The following is a 16,019-nucleotide window of genomic DNA, read 5'->3' as shown; positions in this document are numbered from 1 at the left end:
AAACATGCACAGTTGTTTTTAAGTTATAATAATATATACAATAATATTGTAATAAAGTATGAAATTGCATTAAAAAGGTCTCACCTTGTTGAAACTGTTCCAAAACTATTTGCAAATTTGTCAAAGAGGCAGACTGCAGTAGAATATTGTCTTCTGTGGCAGATAATTTTGCCTGTATGTGATCTCTTTGTTGAGTAATGAGAGCAATTTGTTGCTGCAACGTTTCTATTTGCTGATTTGCCCGAATATTTGCCGAGGTGAAAGCAGTTGAACTACTCTTTACTTTCTCTTCAGCTTGCAATAATCTCGCCTCCAACTCTTGACGACTGTTTTCAGCGATTAGAGCTTCTTCCGTATAATTCGATTCCATTTCGACCAAATGCGTCCTCAGTCTTTCTAATTCTTTAACAGAGCTAGCTTCCCTGTTTTGGCTTTCGCTAAGCTGGTTTTGCAGAATTCTATTGTTGGACTGTTCTTGCATCAAAGCAATTTCTAATGCGTCGCATTTTTTATTCAGAGTCACAATTTCGGCGCTTTGCTCGCTTTGTTGGTCAATTTGATGAATACGCTCTTTTTGCCGTTCCTTCAGATTTGCGTCCTCTTCTTTTTGTATTTCATTCGCTGTTTGCTCGGAAATTAATCTTTGGATTTGAGCCGTTTGTTCATTTACACGTTGAATCAACTTGTCAATTTCATTCTGATATTGTAAACTTTCATTGTGTTTCGTAGAAACAATTTGTTCCAATTCATTCTTTTGGTTTTTGATTACGACAAGTTCGTTGGAAGTTTGTGTGACAATAGTGTTCGCGCGATCCATCTCAGCTTGTAAAATGCTTATCTCCTGATCTTTTTCTCGAATAAGATGAGAGAGGCCCTCAATGGTCTGTTTAGCCATCTCTGCCGATTCTTTACTATTCTCAATGGAAATTTGTAATTTATTGCGTAATTCAGTAATTTCATTCATCATGTGTTTGTTGTGTGCTTGTATGATATCCTTTTCTTCATCGATAATCGACGCAAATGCCTGTTGTTCGTTATTGTTCGATGTATCTCTCGACAAATCTTGCATTTCCGCTTTCACATTTTCTTTTTCAACTAAATTATCTTCAACGGTTGAAAGTTCTTCCTCCAGTCTGCTGTTATTGACTCCATCTATGTTTGGCAAAGATATCTCCAAAGTATCTTCGCGAGATTCCAACAATTGCATTTCTTTAGTACGAACAACTCTTATTTCTTGTTCTAATAGCTTACATCTGTTTCGTAGAAAATTCAACTTTTCTATAAACGATTGTTTCAAACTCAATTCATTTTCAAGCTCTTCCATTCTTATCGTTTGTGTTTGAATTTTTGTCTTTTCTAATTCAACTTGTTCATTCAACTGCATTTTTAAGGCATAATATTCATTTTCCAATTTTGCATAATGTTGTTGCGCCTCGTACAATTTATCCTTTGTCCGATTCAATTCTTCCTTGTAAATCAATGTCTCCTGTTTCAAATCTTTATGTTCTTGTTGAAGCAACGACATTTCCGTATTTAACAATTCTATCTTGTCCAATGATTCATCGTGCGTAGCAGTTAGTTGCTCCGATAAAGACATATTTTCTTTAATTAATCTATCATGATTCTGATTTAATTTTGTTATTTGAGATTGCTTCATGTCCATTTGAATCTGCATTGCATCCAATTCTTTTTCCTTGCGTAAGATATCATTCTCTACATCAGATTTCTCGCGATTAGCCATGTTAAGCCGTTTCTGTAAGTCGTGCAATTGGTAATCATTTTCTTCTTGTAGGTCACATTTTTGCAAAGTCGTGCAATATAATTGCGTATTTTTCTGTAGCAAATCTTGTTTATTTTCATTTGCCAATTTATCTCGATCTTGCAACGATACAAGATTATTGTCCAACAATTTGGTCTCGGTTACCGGGGACAACTTTAATTCTCGCGTTACATTTTCACGATCGAATTTTATTTGTTCGCTCGATATCACATCCTCATTTGAATTGTTATTCTTTTCTAAACATACTGAAAATTCTTCATCTTCCTTTACGAAAGAATCACTTATTTTGTGACTTACATCTTTTTGCAAACGGTTGTGATTTGTTGAAAACATTCCGTTATCTTGTACCGCGAGCGTTAAAGTTGTATTTGTTTCTCGTATCGTTTCGTTTTCAATCGAAAGTCGTTTCATTTCTTCCTGTAAAGATTCAACTTCCATTTCTAAGGAGACTACTCGTTCTTCGCTTGCTTCAGGAATAGATGGTAAACTCGATTTTAAAACTTGATTTTCCAACAATAACGAATCAATATGACACTGCAATTCTTCGCATTCTATTTGCAACACATCTTTCGTTTCCTTAGTTTCCTTTAAATCTCTGGTAATTTCGGTTACTTTCCTTTCCAAAACGTCCAATTTCCATTTAGTATCAACATATTGTTTCGCGATGGCTTCAAAGATGGTTTCTCCCGATTCGGTGGTTATGGTATAGCTTTTTAAAATCATCTTAATTTTCCGGGTAATATCCTCGAGAATACTTGTTTCCGATACTACATCATCTCTTTGAAAAGGAACCGTTGTTTGAATGTGTTTGTCTAAATTATCTAAATTATCCGTTTGGACAGATTGATGACTTGTTTCGAGTTTCAAATCGTTGTTACGAAATTCAATTATTCTTTTTTGAGATTTGTTGTAATCTATGGAAAGCTGCTCATATGCATTTTGTAGAGAACGATGCTTTTTATTAGTTTCTTCTCTGAGTGACAATAGTTTTTCTGTGCAAATTAAAATTTCTTATTATTGTGGCTTTTTAAAATTGTAACAAAATTGACAATAACGAAATTAATCGATTAAAAATAAAAACGCTGATTGTAGCTGAGAATAGCACATAATATAATGGCTATTACTGTTACTTACCAACCGATTGCGTATGCTCTTCGTCCAATTTGTCCATAGCGTCCAAAAGATCTTTATTTTCATTCTCGAGTTCTTCTATTCTTTGTTGTAACATTACCTCTCGCTTATTGATCAAAAGTTCTTGAGACGTATCACTCGGCTTATTTTGTTGCAAGCTTATATTGTCTAAATGATGTCTCAAAGTTAAAGTGTTATATTCGATGCCATCGACTTTCTCGAGTTGCTCGTTGGATTTTTCATGATTTTTCTTTTCGTGCATTTCGCTCTCGATTTGTAAAGCTTTCAATGCTCCACTAACCAAGTCAAACTTTTCACGTGAGTTTAATTTTGACATTACTGAACGAAAGTCATTGATAAGACTGACCTCGTCCAATTGGATATGCTTAGCATTACGTTCTGCTTCTCGAGTCTAAGAAAATGTAAAATATCGATAATAAATAATATGTAATAAAAAATATACTGGTTTTCTCTAAAAAAAATTACTTGCTCTTGCGCAAGTTTTTCTCTACAATTAGTTTCCATAAATTAAAAACATTATGTAATATTATTCAAAGTAACATGAGATGTCATTTAATAAAGAATTAATTTCCAGAGAGAAAATTAAAGCAAACAACTTTTCTCTTTTATTTAAAACAAAAATAATGATGGAATAATCTAACAAATATATGTATTAATTTCTGAGCAATTTGCCTCATCGCGAATTAAAAAGTAATACTCGTAAACTATTTATTTCCATTCTTTTTAAACTGTTTGAAACATTTAACTCTTGAAAAGACTATCCTTTTGTCTTTCTTTAATAATGTAATTTTATGTTTTGTTACTGATTCGTTTTTACACGAGAATCAATTTCTTTCCGTCACAATTTTGAGTTTTTTTTTTAAATCTACTTAATTAATATTAATTAATAATTGAAAAATAACGTTTCAAATACATTGATGCCTTTTGTACCTTCTCTTCCATTTGTATTATACGGTTCATCATATCTTGTCTCGCTCGTACAACTTCAGCCTTTTGATGTCCATCGGAAATATCATCTCTCAAGGATGTGTTGGTTACCTGTATTATAATTGTTTACGCAAACCTCAATGCCTCAGAGATGATTCTATTATTAATAATTACTACCTTTTGAACATGTTTCAGCTCGTATTCTAATTCGCGTACTTTTACGGTGGCTTGAGCCAATTGTTCCTGTAGCTGACGTACATTCTGATTCTTTGCATTTCGATTATCGACGCAGGACGGATCGCAAAAGACGCCTTCAATTTCATCACTGTGATTTGTATCCTTCTATAACAAAAGGGAGACACATGTTTATATCCCTCGAGTCTTTATAATAAATTAAAATTTAAACAATCTGAAAAAAACATTCTCTCTCTTTCAATTCCGGTAAATTTTAAAATAGCTAATTTGTCTAGTCACGTTAAACAATAGATCTGTCGTTGTCGAAAGCATGTATAGCCAAATGTTAAACGCAACACATTTGGATTCCGACGTTTCCCATTCTGTCGCGGATGCTTCACAAAAATCTTTCCTCGATAGGTGAACGATACATTTCAAAATGCTAATGAATACATAGCTGTTATACATACGGCCCTGCGACTCGGGAATAGCATTGTACTCAATCGTGCGTGATAAGATCGAGATTCTTATCGGGCATATTTCGTCCAACGGGAATACCGATCGGAATAAAATATATGTATATAAAGAAAACGATTAATAACAAGAGATTCTTTCTCCATCTTTCATTAAAATGAGAAGAGATGGAAAGATTTTTGAGAGAGACAGTGATTTGAAAAAAAAAAAAAATGTTCATTCTTTTAAGTTTCTTTTAATTTTCATGCTTTCATTTATCTTGTACACACGTTAGATTAATAATATTTGTGACGTGAATAAAATAATATATATTATTTAGGTTTCTTTAACAATCAATCAATTTAATTTATCAATATGTAAATGTGTTTGGGAGAAAATTAACATTACATTGCGACTCTCCGACATATTTCGTCGACATTATATCGAAAATATTTAAGAATATTATCAAAAGTATTTAAAATTTCTGTGTCATGTATACAAGCTCTATTCTCTTGGGTATTTTCCACACAAATCGATTTGCGCGATGCATCGGAGACACATTGTTGCGTTCCGTGGTCCAAAGCGACAGACTGAAGTGGGACGATCCTAATGAATATGAAAGGAGGTTTCGTTGGGTCAGGTCAAGGAATAATGCGTCGTTTGACTTGCATACAGTCTCACGACAAGAGTCTCCATCTTTTCTTTGTAACGGCCTTTTCTTTTTGTTCGTTTTACACATTTCGGTATCTCGAGAACGACGCATATCGCTGGCAAGATGTGGCTCCAAGTCTGCTGATAGCGTAACACCTCCGATAATATTTACGTATATCCTCACATTTTTATAAAACGGAATATATATCACGTTAGTTTTTCATCGACTTACACAATGCGATAAACAATAGATAATTAAAATACTCGATATACGCTTGACAAATTGTATGAAATTGACATAGAAATGTCTATACGTTTGTGCGTAGATGAAGAGCAAAATCTGAAAAAAAGTTTGAATAATATACAATGGGTAGATTATTATTATTTAAAATAGGTGCAACAGTGGTCGTCTGATGAAAGAAAAGAGAATTTGATGAAATCTCTGTGCTTTCTTGCCACTTGAACAGTCATCTTCAATCTCATGGGATTCTCTACGGATGAAGAGCAATTTCAACGCATTCATTTACACACACGCATCCACGTAACAAACGTAGCTTATTTTCGAGTCTTGGAGCTTTAAAATTCTCCTTTTAACATTACGTACGCTCAATATTTATACGGCAAATATTGTGCGGCACGCTACGCGCGGTTGATGCGTCGTGCGCAGATAACGCAATCCTGATATTAAGCGTGGGAAAGGATGTCGCTATCAATCGCAAACGGGCGAGTTATCGTAATCCTGCGATGAAAAATCAAGCAGCGAGACTGTGAAATCAAAACCGCGCCGACCGTGAATACGTATATTTCAGAGTTATCAATTATTGTATTAGTTTTCAAAGCATAAAAGAGCATATAAAATAATTAATGATAAAAAGAATACAGGTAAAATAATTAATAATAAAAAGAAGACAAGCAAAATAATTAATTTACGGTAAAATAATTAATAATAAAAAGAAGACAAGTAAAATAATTAATTTACGGGAAAAGAGAGGAAAAATTTGTCTTTAATAACGCTCGTGTTGCGCGACTCGACGTTACAGATGTTGCTCTATACGACTGCAATGAAATCGCTATTACGAGGCGCAAACACATGCTTTCTTCCAACGATGCATCTGCGTTCGCAGATTATTCTTTTTGCATCGTGTTAAAAAAAAATGCACATACATTTCAAAAGAAACAAAGGAAGTGTTTGGTAGACGATACGATTTATCGCCCGATTCGATTATAAGGAAGAAAGATGACTGAGATTCGACAAACGATACGAGACGTTTTTAAAGTATACGCGATAATTGCACACGTGTACACGTGATAAATCAAAGTCATTTTTCTTCGAAGACGACGAGCGTAAATAAATCCCCGCGCAAGAAAGAACAATCGGCCAACTTTGATTTCTCGGCGAGCCACTTCAGGCGCGCTACTCGGCATCCCGCGCGCACATTTTTGCTGATAATAAAGGAATATCGCTTACAGTATTTCCATGTCTCTCGCGACGTTATGAAACACACTCCGCTTACGCGGAGTTTCAGGTTAACGCAGGCTGCTCTAATAGCGTGGCAGGCATATTGTACCTGCGTCAGTAGCAACATAATAATGTCCACGATGCCAGTGACGTAACCGAGTGGCCGCGAGGCGCACAAACACAATAACGCGGCCGAGAGTGTTACGAGTACACGCACGCGATGTCGAGTATCGCCTGGCGGTGTCCGTGGGGTTCAGGGTTCGATAAATAATCTGAATAAATAACAGCAAATGTCCCTGCGTCTGTGCGCGTTAAATTAAATTGTCGAGTCAGGTGTCTATTTTACGCGAGTTTTGTCACTCGTTAGTCGTCTCGCCGTTCCTCTAGAAAAGCTTCCAACGTATAACGATTCTCGTTTGGCGCGAGAAAACATTTTTATTCGACGAATGAGAACCGCAGCTTACTATTTCCGGCTTTGACTCGCATGACCCTTGCATTGTCGAATATCCTGTATGTCAAGTAACGCTCCCGCGCGCAATCATGGATATTTCATCCACTTTGCGACGCGATCATTTAATTCGCCGAGCATCGATGTCGATCGATGCCGTTCTCTTTCGGGCGACTTTCGGGCCTCCCCCCGCAATGAATATTATCGAATCTCGAAATCTATCGCCGTAGATTAATCGGCGGAACGAGAATCGTGGATGCGTCGAGTTGACGAGACGCGTCCATCCGCTAGAAAAGCTCAACGGGGACATTATCAACAAACGTCGCGAATAACACACCATCTCTGGTGTTGGGTACTCAGAAGTTGGCGCTCAGCGAGTTCTTCGAGGTAAGAAGTCGTCATCGGAGACGATGTAGCGTCAGCTCATCACCATACAACGGATACAGCAGAAATACGTGATACCTATGGCTTCTCGCGACGTCTCCATATTTTTTATACTATGTGTTTTTGAGCTTTCGATTTTTTTTATAGCGTACGCAAGAGCAAAATTCCCCTTCTGCAAATGTCCGTCGATTGCTCCAGACTGAATGTAATAATATTGTTAATTCGATAATTATTCGTGTACCGTGACCCGGAAATGAGAGCAATAACGAGTCATATCCTTCAAATGTTGAAAAAGGCCAATCTTTATAATATTATGAGATCGTCAACACATATATTCGCAATGTTAATCATTAATGATATTCAACAATATGTCTATATCCATATTATATTGGAATGCATCTTTAACGTTCATGTTTATTAATGATATTAATCGATTAGTTATTAGTTTTCGAAAAAAACAGAAGAACTTGTATATTTTTATATCGTCATTGTAACAAAGACAAAAGTGATTTACCACGTTGGCGACATTTTTTAATCTTTATATTGTATGTATTTCATTTAAATCTAACGTTAACAATAAGTCTAATTTTTTCCTAATATCAAGTTTAAAATTTACGTTTTCTACGTGAAACATTTTATATTTTACACGAAACGTACTGAATCTGTAACATATTAAATTCACGATGTGCTTCCTCCTCCCTTCCCGCGTCATCTCTATAAATGTATTTCAATTGTCGAACCAAACTCTACTCCTTATTTGAACAAATTACACAGAAATATCGACTACTTACCACGTATTCGCATGTGGGAATTGGAATTAGAATTTTTTTCTTTATTCAAATACGTTATTTTTGCCAGATAAAAATGAAAAAATTGAAGCAAATCGATAAATTGATCGTGACATTTAAAACATGTCTCGTACCTTTCCATATACTTGTTATTTAATAAAAGATTTACATACATATGCGAGCGCACACACGTCAGCATCGAATCGAATCGAACGTTTTGAACTTGGATACTCGTGCATACATACGATAAGTACACGCTCCAACTTTTATCATTTACAACTAACATTCTATTTTTTGCAATACGATTACCTGTCCAACGACGTACGAGTGCACAGGTAATCGCGCGTCGCGTTGGTTAAGTAATCATAGGTAAGCCTGTCCTTCGTCCATTATCTACCGATAACTCTGTCGGGAACGTAGCTTAACTGTGCGAAATAGGTGCAAATTCGACGTAGCTTATATCGTGCGGCCAAATGGAAATAAATAAATTGCCAATTGCATTCGCTTTGAAAATTTTTACCTGCTAATTTCAACCTGTTTTACGTTTTACAAGCCTTCATCGTAAACGTTCGCTACTAGAATTTCTCTGAAATATTTCCACGCTTCTTCTCTATATATTTTTTTCTTAAAATGTATATAATTTTTTAAAGAAAACGCGTTGAATTTTTACGTCTTCTTTCTGGAGAATTGAGAGTCTTATATAATTTAAAAGTTACATTACATAATAAATGAATATTAAATCTTGAATTTTTGCATTTCGTCATTCAGTGTTTATATTGTAGTCGCAAAATATAACGCAAGTAAAACAAATGATAGTAAATGTATTATAATAAGCAAACATATTTTTGTACGTCCGAGTAAAACTATTTTTAGAGGAAATTGATACTCTTGAAAACATTAAAATGTTATTCGCGAGATTATGTGTGATCGATATCGATCAATTCCACTTAAATCTCATTTGGCAAGAGGAATCGACTATGAATCTATCGAGGACTGCATTTTTGAAATTCGATGCGAAACTTGCGAAATAGCCACAGAAACGTACGCGTGCGCGCGATAAATTGCCTGGTCATCACTTCGCGCGCGAAAAAATGGCGCGATGAAAGAATTGTGCTCTGCTATTTTTTTTTATATTGCCACTCGAAATATATCCCAAGACACGCACCCGCAAATTTGGTATTTGACATTTTTTTCTCCACGATAATAATCCCTTCTTCGCGATCAAATAAAATGTTACATCAATCTCTCGCATATTTTTTAAAATAGATACAGGATGAACGAAAAAAAATTCTCCCTTTAGGATTCCTTCCCAAATATCAAATATTTTTTTTTTATAAACTGTTATCTTAAAACTAATACGCTAGATAAACTTTTCTTATCGCAGTTCAGTCACAAGTAAGATATGAGAAAAGTAAAATGATCGATTCGATAAAGCATCCGCTGAAAAATAATCCGCGGTCTCTATGCAGCGGAAACGATTCTGAAAAACTTACTTGGAATTGAAAATTGTAGTCGCGTACAGCCTCTCGATCCGCTTCCGTGCTCGGAAAAACTCGCGGAAACGAACGTACGACATTTCGAGCGATTATTCGAGCCGAGGACAGGGCTGCTTTCGCAGCTAGACCATTTTTGAGAGGAAAAAAAAACGGTCGTGTCCACACGATGGGTTGGCGCACGCCCAAGCCAAGCACTCGCACGTTGCGAGATGCGTGACGCGACGAATGAACGCGCTGGCCGACGAATGACTGTGTATGTTTCGACTATTCCACCTTCTACCAGCGATCCTACGCAGCTGGCGGAGGAAGAAGAGAAGGAGGAAAAGGAGGAGGAAGAGGAGGAGGAGGAGAAGGAGGAGGAGGAGGAGGTTACGCGTGGAGGTTACACGGAGCGGTGCAAACGTAAGAAAACTATACGAGGATGCATCATCATAGTATGCATATGCACATATATATATATGTGTGTGTGTGTGTGTGTGAGATTTCATGTCGGAGCAGTTTGTCGCTACGAAACATTTCGCGAAAATATATTTTCGTTTCTGCAAATACGCGCTAGTTGCCCGCTATCGCGGAAATTGTTTAATACCGAGCTTTAATAGCGTCATGTAACATCACGATAAATTGTATTATTATTATTAATAAATAAGATTATTATATTATTAATATTATTATATTATTAATAATATTAATTATTAATATTATTAATATTATTAATTTATAAATTATATCATTATGAATAAATAAAAATAATAAATTATATTATTATTTCGCGGATATAAACGTAAAAATGTAGGCGAGCCATCGCGCACATGTAATGCAATTGGACAATTTTGCCATCTTTTTCGTTTTAAGACGGCCGTGCGTGTATGAATGTATGACACGTCGTACGTGCTGTTATAATATTAACGCAGGCGTCGACAGGACATTTTTATCGGCCCGTATGGTAGCGCGCTTGCTGCGGGCACAGCTGAAGGAAATGGGAAAACATTATAAGAGAGCGCCATAGGAATCGCCGGAATAAAATCGAGAAACCTTTGAGACTCTGTGGTTTTTCCGCTCAACCACCTATACTTGAGGAAACGAAGTAGAGAGAGACGATAAAAAATTTAGAAAGCATCAGCCATCGTCAATGAGACATAAATGATGAATGATTGCGCGATAATAAAAATCATGAATACATATTACGCGTTCCTGAATTTCAATGCCTATCTAATTTTTCATTCGTAGCATCACCGCTGGAGATTTTTTTCTCGATGCAAAACTATAAAACACCGTTTCTGACAGAAAATAAAATGGAACAAAAAGGAAGACTCACCGACCGGAAAGAATCCAGGTGCACAATCGAAAACTGTTACTATAATTGTAATATGTAACTGTATCTTTGTAGACGGTGTTATACTAATGACGTTTTAACAATGTTATTGTTCCGTTTGTCTCTTCGCACGTTGAAGCTTTTCTCTACAAGTTACGTGTCTCTAAATCTTTAAAAATAGAGCATCGTAATAATAAATATATTTACAAAAATATTAGATATCGCAATTAGATGCAAAAGAGTGACGCATTCCAGGAAAAAAATTAAGCGCACAGACGTATTCGGAACAAAGTTTAAATGATAAAAATAAACGTCGATGTTAAATGTGGCAGATAATAGAGGATAATCGTTAACAGATAGCGGTAACGAATAAAGAAAACCTTCATCACCAACCTTTTTAACAATTGTTTCAGCAACAAAACTTAATATATGCCGAACTTTATCGCACAAACGGCACGTTGCTTCACTTTTGTGCAAACTCGTTGAACCTGTATTTATAGCCACTCGATTGAGACAGTAGTCATAGTCACTATCGTGCTGCAAACTGAGCAACCCCAACCTGAGGCCGCTCTTATCATACTTAAAAGTGTTATCGGCGACAGAGTGAAACTGTGGGGTGACACGAGACTAGTAACCGAGATCGATAGATTGAACCAATTTACGGGCCGATTATATGCAATGCGTATTTGCGAAAAACTTTGGAGGAATTTTTCATTTATTTATTTTATTTTTATTTTGTATTTAATATTCTGCAACGCTCGACTCTCTCCTTCGTGCAAGCCCGTTCAATCTTCAATCTGTACTTATGACCACCACGCGATTGAGAGCGATGAGAGCGCATTTTACTTTAATAGTATATTATTTTTGAGGAGTATCTCACGCGCGGTATCTCATTTTGTAATTTTCATGTAATAATAGCCGCGTCGAGAGAACATATTTTACATTACCGAACAACAAGAGACAAAACGTGAAATTTTTATCCTTTAAACGATCAGCAACGTATTAGATAACTTTCCATGCGTTAGTTGCGTTGGATTTCAAGGACTGTTAAATCGCTGCACTTGCGTACACGTAACAACGTACGAACGATGAATCATCATCGTGTCCTTTTGCATCCTTGTCTGCTTTACATTTTTTGCCTGTATAATTCGAAGGAATTAGAAAACTGGCACGCGCATTTTTATCTTCCATCTGTTTTTAGCGCATTTTATGTACGCGGCGCACAAAATATATGCGGTAGTCTTGTGAATTTTTCGGCTTCGTTAATTCTTTTTTTTTTTTCGCGTACTTTCACAAACACTAATAGTAGTCGAGTCTCCTCATATGTCATAATGGGGAAAACACGTGACAGCAAACGACGAAAACTAGGTACATTGCAACTGCGTTCGCGGAAGCACAAGGATTGGGCATTTCCCGCTGTCAAGATTGTTTGCGTATGTAATACAAAATGCAATAAATATGATGCGCACGGTACACGATGAAGAGGAGAAATATTTGAGGGAAAAAAACGATTGCTGATTTATCCGAAGGAAAATGTCGTGTGAGGAATTCTCTCTTGGAAGAAATTTGTGACACATTCCACGACAAGTGAGACCGATCCTTTGTTGATCCAAGATACGTAATAAAGTATAAGAACACGAGCAGTGCGTTGCCTTATCTCTCGTTTTTGACTAACGCAGTTCGCATACATTTTCTACACAACGTGAAAGTTTGAAACAAAATAAATTTCAAACAACGGGTTTGGATCAACAAGAAACGGTGTCTACATTTCGCGAATAATTCCATTTTTCAGAAATATTTTCTACTGCAATTATAAAGTTGCATTATGCATCTCTCTCTCATTTAAAATGCGATATTCATATGTATGTGTATTTCTTTCCATCGAGCTCAAAAGCCCTCCATCGAAATATTCCATTTTTACGTTCGATTGTCACAAATTGACATTTTATTAGGCCAGTCTTATAAGAGTATATGATGGAATATATAAAAAAAAATTATATACCCCTACTGTATAATAAAACTACATAAAATTAGTACGCGAAACAAAAAGTCCCCTATCTAAACGCTGATAAAAAAATGACTTTTTTGCTATTAACAACTATTATCGGTATCTGCCAGCTAATGCCAAATGGCTAGTTTTTGTTATCACAAGTGTGCTTTTGCGCACGCATGCACGCACGTTCGCCCACTCGCCACACACACACACACACACACACACACACACACACACACACACACACACACACACACACACACACACACACACATATATTATCGTTTGCGACTTAATGAGTGATAGATAATTTAAAGACAATGGCTCGCTCCCGTTATTATTATAATGTATTGATGTAACGATAAACTATCGCGATAATATGCAAGTTTTCGACTATTAACAAGGGAAAGCATCCGAGAGAAGATGACGATGCTAGACTAGGAGGCGCGTGACAACGTTAAGCGGTTTATAGGTCACGTAATCGCGAGCGGTTCTTACATTTGAAAAGGTGATAACCAATGCGTCGAACGTTCGCGAATACATGTTACAGTTGGAATTGTTGTATCTATTTGAAAAAAAACTGAACGTGCTGCTTGTTGATTATTCTTAATTTTTTGTAACTCGAATAAACAATAATCTTTGACTAACGATTATAGAAAATATAATATGATTTCGATTATAAATATTTTCACTTTTCTCGCGAAAAGCCACGTCTGATGCAAATAATGAACGATTTTCTCTTCTACGATAATTGTAATAAATATTATTTAATACACAGGATTTTTTTTGGACTCACCGATTCTTTGGACCTTTCGTTCAACTCGATGACGGCGCTCTGCAATTCGATATTTTGTCGGCGTAGGAGGGAAATCTATAATACGATAAATGATTTTGATACACAAGTTATAACAAGATTAAAATATTATATATAGCAATCTAATGCAGGCTAATTTCTTTCCATTCATTTCTTATATGCCCGCATATATTACAGTAACAACAATTTTTGCAAATATAACTGATAAATGACAAGCATGAATAAATAAAAATTTATCATAGTTAAAAAGGACCGAGTGCTTTAAGATATACGTAAATAAAAATTATAAATTTTGAATAATAATATACTTTTGATTTTTACGAGAGAAAGAAAAAGAGGAAAGACGAGAGAAAAGTTATATTTCTACCAAATGGTAGAAATTGTATTAATATTTACTTTATGATTATATAAACTTTAAACCGTTTACTGATAGAAAAAAATTTTTATCCAATTTTAGATGGAAAAAGGATATCGTCGATAACTGAATTTGGATTCTTAAAATAATCGCACATCTCCAGCTTAAATATTAGGAAGCACAATCAGAAGGAAGTCCGGCGGTACCGTCGTGGATACAGGACGTACGATGCGCGTTTACATTTGCCGCTCTTATCTTAGGTTTGTATTGCGATAAGAGTCCCCACTTTTCGATCCTCGATGCGTTATCTCGTATGACCCCTGGGTACCTCCAAAACCCTCCATCCCCCCTTCTTCCTCCTCTTGACTGGTCGTCGTGGTAAAAGGTGTTTCGTCACATAGATAGGTAGGTAGATAGGTAAAGATAGATAGTATAGTGTATAAAACGTTTCACCTCGATATTTTTTAACAGGGAAAAATTTCCTGGACGTATTAATTTTTTTTAATTCTCTCTTCTGTTTTTTAAAATTTTAACAGTTTTTTACAATGTTTACATCATTGTTTTCAACGAAATTTAAAAGATTTCAGATTGTGCGACATATATTAACGGATAAGAGACGAACGTGTTTGCTTTGCACTTATTGACGATTATTAGGGAATGTAACATCTGTTGAAATAATTTCTAATCGTATTGTAACCCTCCTCTTTTAGCAAACTACCTATACGAAAAATCTGTACATGTACGCGTGTATGTGTATTACAATTATAAATTTATGATATATATAACTACACTCACCTCCGCATCTTTCGAATTGAGCAAATCTTGCAGTTGATTGCACCTTTCGTTCGCTTCGTTCAAAGCTTTTGATCGTTCATCTGAAAATAAATAGCCACAAAACAATCATTATTAATTGATATTATATAATTATAAAATTTTACAAAATATATATAATATATATGCTAATATATTTGTAAAAGTATTTCTAAAATTCGATTATATTATTATCTTGAGCTTATATAAAAAGTAAAATAAAAAATAAATGAGAAAAAATTATTATTATATTATTATTATTATAGTAATTTTTCTACAAATTCTTTTCTGCAAAAATACAAGACTTTACTCACACAATTTAAAATATAAAAGATGAAAATAATAAGATGATAATAAAGAATTGTAAAATTTAAAACAATAGCATATTAAAGTAAGAAAGAAAGTAAAAGATAAATGAATAATAAGAATTAATAGTTTGCTTTTAATTTTAAATTTTTTCGATACAATGCTTACTTGAAAAATGATAATGATAATGAAAATGATTAAGTATAATAATTACAAGAAAATTTTTTACCAATTTACGATTGTATAAACTATTTGAATTACTGCCGCTAAGTAAGTTTCCAAATAAGAATCCATGGTAAAACGAATCGCCGGTAAACACCTGTTTTTTTTCGATCGGTAAAATAGAAACGTCATCTGACAATCATAACCTGCCTCTTAGTGTATTACATAGCTATACGTTAAAATCAAGGAAAATATTGAGACCCTAAATTGATCTTTGATACATTCATACATACGTACCTATTTCCTCGACGATACCATCGGATAAAACCTCTTTCGTGAAATTCGTAATCTGTCCCTTTAAATTAGACAGACTGGATAGGCTATCTCCGAACCAGGCCATTTTACGTGTCGGCGATCAACGTTGCTTCAACAATTGCGATACAAGCGTACAGTCAACTATCACTGATGATGATCATCGTACATACGACACATTGCGATGACAAACTTAAACTCTACACCAATTACAAAAACATGCCACACGTACCACGTAGTAAC

The 16,019-nt window shown here is 35.2% G+C and overlaps 1 protein-coding gene across 3 annotated transcripts in view; it reads right to left on the bottom strand.

Annotated features, from left to right (window-relative positions):
• LOC145961872 (uncharacterized) overlaps positions 1-16,019 on the bottom strand; it is a 20,030-nt gene extending 4,011 nt beyond the window's left edge. Inside the window, exons 1-7 of one of the 3 annotated variants that reach the window (XM_083082394.1) lie at positions 15,762-16,019; positions 14,982-15,061; positions 13,814-13,888; positions 4,037-4,201; positions 3,863-3,970; positions 2,915-3,323; positions 85-2,772 (exon numbers count right to left, since the gene is read on the bottom strand). In XM_083082394.1, coding sequence (XP_082938520.1) covers positions 85-2,772; positions 2,915-3,323; positions 3,863-3,970; positions 4,037-4,201; positions 13,814-13,888; positions 14,982-15,061; positions 15,762-15,864 — 3,628 coding nt within the window. In that variant the 5' untranslated portion in view covers positions 15,865-16,019. The remainder of the gene's footprint in view (positions 1-84; positions 2,773-2,914; positions 3,324-3,862; positions 3,971-4,036; positions 4,202-13,813; positions 13,889-14,981; positions 15,062-15,761) is intronic. The other 2 variants (XM_083082396.1, XM_083082395.1) reach the window with 2 other exon arrangements.

Source organism: Camponotus vicinus, unplaced genomic scaffold (genome assembly GCF_025532165.1).
Source record: "Camponotus vicinus isolate PSW18456_S1 unplaced genomic scaffold, iyCamVici1.0 SCAF_11, whole genome shotgun sequence".
NCBI lineage: Eukaryota > Metazoa > Arthropoda > Insecta > Hymenoptera > Formicidae > Camponotus > Camponotus vicinus.
This window is presented reverse-complemented; position numbering and strand designations above follow the sequence as displayed.